Source organism: Chiloscyllium plagiosum, chromosome 6 (assembly GCF_004010195.1).
Source record: "Chiloscyllium plagiosum isolate BGI_BamShark_2017 chromosome 6, ASM401019v2, whole genome shotgun sequence".
NCBI classification, from domain to species: domain Eukaryota; kingdom Metazoa; phylum Chordata; class Chondrichthyes; order Orectolobiformes; family Hemiscylliidae; genus Chiloscyllium; species Chiloscyllium plagiosum.
The window spans coordinates 121,247,075-121,253,538 of record NC_057715.1 but is presented as its reverse complement, the minus strand read 5'-3'; the positions used below and the strand labels follow the sequence as shown (position 1 = coordinate 121,253,538).

The following is a 6,464-nucleotide window of genomic DNA, read 5'->3' as shown; positions in this document are numbered from 1 at the left end:
CTGAAGAAGGGCTTATGCCCGAAACGTCGATTCTCCTGTTCCTTGGATGCTGCCTGACCTGCTGCGCTTTTCCAGCAACACATTTCCAGCTCTGATCTCCAGCATCTGCAGACCTCACTTTCTCCTCAAAGGTCGAAGACAGAGGGTGGTGGTGGACGGTTTTTTTTCAGACTGGGGGCCTGTGACCAGTGGAGTGGCACAAGGCTCAGTGCTGGGCCCTCTACTTTTTGTCATTTACAAAAATTATTTGGATGCGAGCATGAGGTACAGTTAGTAAGTTTGCAGATGACATCAAAATTGGAGGTGTAGTGGACAGCGAAGAGGTTTACCTCAGATTACAACAGGATCTTGAACAGATGGACCAATGGGCTGAGAAGTGGCAGATGGAGTTTCAATCACATAAATGCGAGGTGCTACATTTTTGGAAAGCAAATCTTAGCAGGACTTCTACGCATAATAGTAAGGTTCTAGAGTGTGTTGCTGAACAAAGAGACCTTGGAGTGCAGGTTCATAGCTCCTTGAAAGTGGAGTCGCAGGTAGATAGGATAGTGAAGAAGGTGTTTGGTATGCTTTCCTTTATTGGTCAGAGTATTGAGTACAAGAGTTGGGAGGTCATGTTGCGGCTGTACAGGACGTTGGTTAGGCCGCTGTTGGAATATTGCGTGCAATTCTGGTCTCCTTCCTATCGGAAAGATGTTGTGAAACTTGAAAAGGGTTCAGAAAAGATTTACAAGGATGTTGCCAGGGTTGGAGGACTTGAGCTACAGGGAGAGGCTGAACAGGCTTGAGCTGTTTTCGCTGGAGCGTCGGAGGCTGAGGGGTGACCTTAGAGGCTTACAAAATTGAGGGGCATGGATAGGTTAAATAGGCCAAGTCTTTTCCTTGGTGTCGGGGAGTCCAGAACTAGAGGGCATAGGTTTAGGGTGAGAGGGGAAAGATATAAAAGAGAGCTAAGGGGCAACGTTTTCATGCAGAGGTTTGTACGTGTCTGGAATGAGCTGCCAGAGGGTGTGGTGGAGGCTGGTACAAATGCAACATTTAAGAGGCATCTGGATGGGTATATGAATAGGAAAGGTTTTGAGGGATATGGGCCGGGTGCTGGCAAGTTGGACTAGATTGGGTTGGGATATCTGGTCGGCATGGACGGGTTGGACCGAAGGGTCTGTTTCTATGCTGTTCATCTCTGTCTCTATAACACTACGGGCAATTTAGCGTGGCCAATTCATCTAACCTGCACATCTTTGGGCTGTGGGAGGAAACCGGAGGAAACCCACGCAGACACAGGGGATGTGCAAAGTCGACACAGACAGTTGTCTGAGGTGGGAATTGAACCCGGCTCTCTGGCACTGAGAGGCAGCAGTGCTAACCACTGTGCCAATTTCTGAGCAACAATCCCAAACAAGCAGACAAAACGCATCCAGAAACCCTAGCCCCTCTCCTCTATATCAAAGACATCTTGGAAATGACTGCCAGACTGTGCCACCCACAGTTGAGGCTGGGTCATCAAGTATATTCAAGGCTGTGCTAGACAACTGGAAAAATATATCAAGAATAGTTTGCCTTTTCTGTTTTTCTTGTGGTACTGCAAGTTAAATCTCAAATCTTGGAAGCAACTGAAAGTTTCACAATTATGTAGGGGACATAATTTGAACCTGCAAGCCTTCAATATAAATCAACCATATACTCTAGCAACAAGGTAGTTAAACTGAAGCATACCAGAATATGCAAGAGAAGCTGCTTTTGTCGACTGCTCTTGTGCTTTTTCAATTCTATAAATTTTCTTTGAGAATGTCATACTATGAACAGTGGAGGCTTTTTTAATATGCAATCCTGGTGTAGCCTTGTTTTTATTTTAATCTACAGATGACAGACCCAGGTCAGGATCTTCTACTTGCTGCTTTGAGTGAAAGTGGAATTAGTCCTAATGACCTCTTTGATGCGGATCCACTTGACACTGGCTTGATGTCGCCTCTGCCATCCAGTGGCTTACAACAGGTAAAAGTGGTTTTTGATACCTAATTTTGTATGTTAATTTTAGTCCACAATTTTCTTGTTTATTTTGGGCATGTTATTGTAACTTGTGCCATTCTATATTGTATCTTTATCAACAGTTTGTCAACAGTATTCCTCATTAAATGGAAGGGGAAGCTAGTATTTGTATCGTGTTTGTGTAACTTCAGCTGGTAGTTTGCTGAAATTCTGAATGTGTATTTTAACAAAACATACAGAAGGGTCATGTTCTATTCAACAAACAGCTAAAGTTCAGTTTTGACTTTTAAAAAGCAATCGGGTAATTCCTTTTATTCTTGAATGGATTTTGCTGGCTAGGGTGGCATCTTTTTTGCATGTGCCTAGTTGCCCTTGAACTGATTTGGTGGCTCTCTAGACTGTTTCAGTGGATAGTTTTATTTAAAGCCATTACATGATAAGCAAAATAGTATAACAATATAGTACTGCAGTGGAATGTCAATATGATTTTCTGCATTTAGGAGTAGGACTGAATTTAGTCAGGGAATGTCTGTCCATAAAGAATGCAGTCTACTATTTCAAATAGTTTTCCCAACTCCTTACTCAATGTCCATCAGTTCTTTAGTACTTGACTGAGAACAGGACAATTTCTGCGGTGAAATCGGAGCCTGGGACTCCGGTGAGCATGATAACACTTGCTGTGCAGATATTTTTTGTCCCAAAGCTTGGTTGATATGTTGAGGTTGTGTAGTATTTTTCGTTCTGCTCGTCTTTCGTGACAACAGTTTGTGTTAAGGTTTTATGTAAATAAAATGTTGCAAAACACTTAAGAAGCATCATCATGTTGGGTAGCAGCAATGGCCAGCAGTTTAGGCAAAAACAGGTTTTAAAGAGCTTGTTAAAATGAGGAAAAAGTGAAGAGATTTAGAGAGCTCAGAACCTTAGCTGAAGGCATGGCCATCAGAATTGGAGTTGCAGAAATCTGGATGGTCAGAGCTCTTAATTAGAGAAGCGCAAATATGTTGGAGCCTGATAGGACTGGGGGACCAAAGTCAGAAAAGAGCAAAGTAATAGAAGATAGTGAAAACAAGAATGCAAATTTTTAAATTTAATGTATTGCTGAACTGGGAGCTAGTGTAGTTCAGTAAACGTGGGCAATGAGTGAAACCATTCCTGAAGAAGGGCTTATGCCCAAAATGTCGATTCTCCTGTTCCTTGGATGCTGCCTGACCTGTGCTTTTCCAGCAACACATTTTCAGCTCTGATCTCCAGCATCTGCAGTCCTCACTTTCTCCTCCAATGAGTGAACAAGATTTGGTATGAATCAGGACTTGGTTGGCAGAGTTTTAATTGACCTTGTGTTCATGGAAGGGAGAACATGGGATGTTAGTGAGGAGTGTGTGGAATTGACGAAGTCTTTTGGTAACAAAAGCATTGACAATCTCGTGGGTGAGTTGAGGCAGAGTTGGAGTGGATATATTAAATTGGAAAGTATGCACAAAACATCTTGCAAGGATTTTACCAGGACTGTAGTGTTTAAGTTAGGAGAGGCTGGAAAAGCTAGGACTTCTCTCTCCCCCCAGAATGTCTGAGGTTGAGGGATGACCATATTGAGGTTTATAAAGTCATGAGGGACATTGATAGGGAAAGATCTTAAGGTGGGGAAGTTCACAACTAGAGGGTGTACCTTTAAGGTGAGAGGAGAAAGATTTTAAAGGTGGCAATATTTTCACACGGGATGGTTTGTAGGTGGAATGAACTGCCAGAGGAAATGATAGATGCAGGTACAGCTACAGCATTTTAGAGGTTTGGGTGGATATGTGAATAGGAAAGGTAGAGAGGGATGTGAGCTAAGCATAGGCAAGTGGGACCAGTTTAGTTTTTGAACATGGTCGGCATGGATGAGTTGGACCTTGGACTGTTTGCGTGCTGTGTGACTCTGAGATGACATTCCAGATGTTGAAATGGGCAGTATGGTGAAGCCACCTATGTAGTTGGTTACACAAATCATAGTCGAATATGACACTTGCGGACAAGAGAAAAGGAGGGAAATAACAGATTAAGGTAGTCTTGGATGCGTTCATGAATGCCTTGCATTTGAGGGTGAGGTTGGAAGAAATAAACAGGTTTAAGGAGGCTTTTGCTGGAGAGAAAAGATGAGATTGACCTTTGATGCAGGAATGATGTTGGAGTAGTGAACTGATTTCACAGGGGAGAGCAAGGTCATGTTATGATTGCTAAACTAAAACACAACTGCAGTGCTGGAAATTTGAAATAAACTAGGGTGGCACAGTTCAGTGGTTAGCACTGTTGCCTAGTGACACCACGGACCCAGGTTCAATTCCACCCTTGGGTTAGTGTATCTGGAGTTTGCACATTCTCCATGTTTGTGTGGGTTTCTTCAAGGTGCTCCATTTCCACCCACCGTTCACTCCAAACACTGTACAGGTTAGGTGGATTGCTAAATTGCTAGTAGTGTCCAGGGATATGCTGGCCAGTTGGATTAGCTGTGGGCATTGCAGGGTTACAGGAATAAGGTTCGAAGGTTGAATCTGGATGGGATGCTCTTCGGAGGATCTGTGTGGACTTGATGGACTGAATGGCCACCCCCCCCCCCCCCCCCCCCCCACAACCCCAAACTACTAGGGATTCAAATTCAGTGATACAACAGAAATTACGAGAGAAACTTGGCAAGTTTGGCAGCAACTATAGAGGTGAAACAATTCATGCCTCAAGTCCAGTGTGATTTTAATTACGGTGTTTGGATTTGTTAACTTTAATTTGAAGTCATGCTAATATTCAACACCAATATCCCTGCCACTTGAACTTTTTGATAATCTGCCCTCCAATTACTCAGTCTTGCTCTTGTCTTCTGGACATGCGAAACAATTTTAGGTGGATCATTGGTAAGAAGTGCATCAGACTTTCTGTATTTGTTAGAATCCCACCAATGATAAATTACATTGCCAAATGGGATCAGCCAGATCAACAGGAGAAAAGGCACCCTTTCAAATTTGTTGGTACCCTTCACAACCACTTGAAATGGCAGATACAGTTGTGTTCACCTTCTCGCACAGGCTGTGACATGTCAGATTCTGCACACCCTGCTTCGGGACTGCACACCACGGGCAACCTATGGACACTTAGATTTTCCATCTTCTAATAGGTGTGATTCATGAGTCAATGCAAATTGTGAAAATTTTTAAACAGCCAAAAGTAGTTTGGCATTGTCTAATCAAACTATAGTCACTTCAAATTACCTCTTTCTGCACTTCAGTTTTTGAGGCAGGAACCCTTTTTCAAAGTTATGTGCTTACACAATATGCAACACCCAATGTCTACAATCATGCTATTTCCAAGTGAAGAGGCCGTTGAACCGGCTTAATAATGTGTTTGTGACTGACACCTCTTGACAGAGAAGCTGTTCTTTTTTTTTCCAGGGAATGACATTGGAAACAACGTCAAGAGATATTAATTAGTAAGATGCTAAAACCTTAAGCAGATGCCTTATGAAACTTGCTCTGATTATTTCCACCACAGCATAATTTTCAGAAATGGCGTTGGGCTACAATGAATTTGCATCAGTGTACAATATGTAATTCCATTCTTGAACTTCTGTACTGTTGTAACAATACTCAAACTTTGTTCCAGTCGAAGTATGAATTGTGAGAGAAGCTCCAGAGGGAGATGAGTAGCAGGATCTCCCTTGAACTGAAATATTTTTCTTGTCGTATTGCTGCAGTCCTAATTTCTACAAAAGAATTAGGCTTGTAATAATAGCTCTCAGTAAAGCAAATGCATTTGATTAGATTAGATTCCCTACGATATAGAAACGGACCTTTTTGACCCAACAAGTACACACTGACCCACCGAAGAGTAACCCACCCAGACTCATTCCCCTACCCTATACAGATGAAACTTGATTATCCGAATACCAATTATCCGAAAATCGGATTATCCGAAGGAGACCTCGAGGTCCTGATAGAAACATTACATCAAAGACTTGTTTCCAACAGTGACTGCGTCTTTTATTTAGTGATTAAACAGGCACCGTCTCTAAATGACGAGCCTCCCGCCCTCTATTTCTCCCCATACTTTCCCTGGAGTTCTACAGAGGGGTGTACCTTAACCCCCACCCTCCCCTTCCCAGGAATAATCTCTCTAAGATTGTCCTGTACAGGGCAAACATGGAACTTGTCAAAAAATTGCAGTAAAAATGTGTGTGTGTGTGTGTGTCTGAAAATGTGTTGCTGGAAAAGCGCAGCAGGTCAGACAGCATCCAAGGAACAGGAGAATCGACGTTTCGGGCATAAGCTCTTCTTCAGGAATGAGGAAAGTGTGTCCAGCAGGCTAAGATAAAAGGTAGGGAGGAGGGACTTGGGGGAGGGGCGTTGGAAATGCGATAGGTGGAAGGAGGTCAAGGTGAGGGTGATAGGCCGGAGTGGGGGTGGCGGAGGAGAGGTCAGGAAGAAGATTGCAGGTTAGGAAGGCGGTGC

General features: G+C 43.1%; 1 protein-coding gene across 2 annotated transcripts in view; it reads left to right on the top strand.

Annotated features, from left to right (window-relative positions):
• Positions 1 to 6,464, top strand: part of sbno1 (strawberry notch homolog 1 (Drosophila)) — a 103,835-nt gene that overhangs the window by 22,452 nt on the left and 74,919 nt on the right. For both annotated transcript variants that reach the window (XM_043692636.1, XM_043692635.1), the window contains exon 2: positions 1,864 to 1,995. In XM_043692636.1, the coding sequence (XP_043548571.1) occupies positions 1,864 to 1,995 (132 nt within the window). The remainder of the gene's footprint in view (positions 1 to 1,863; positions 1,996 to 6,464) is intronic.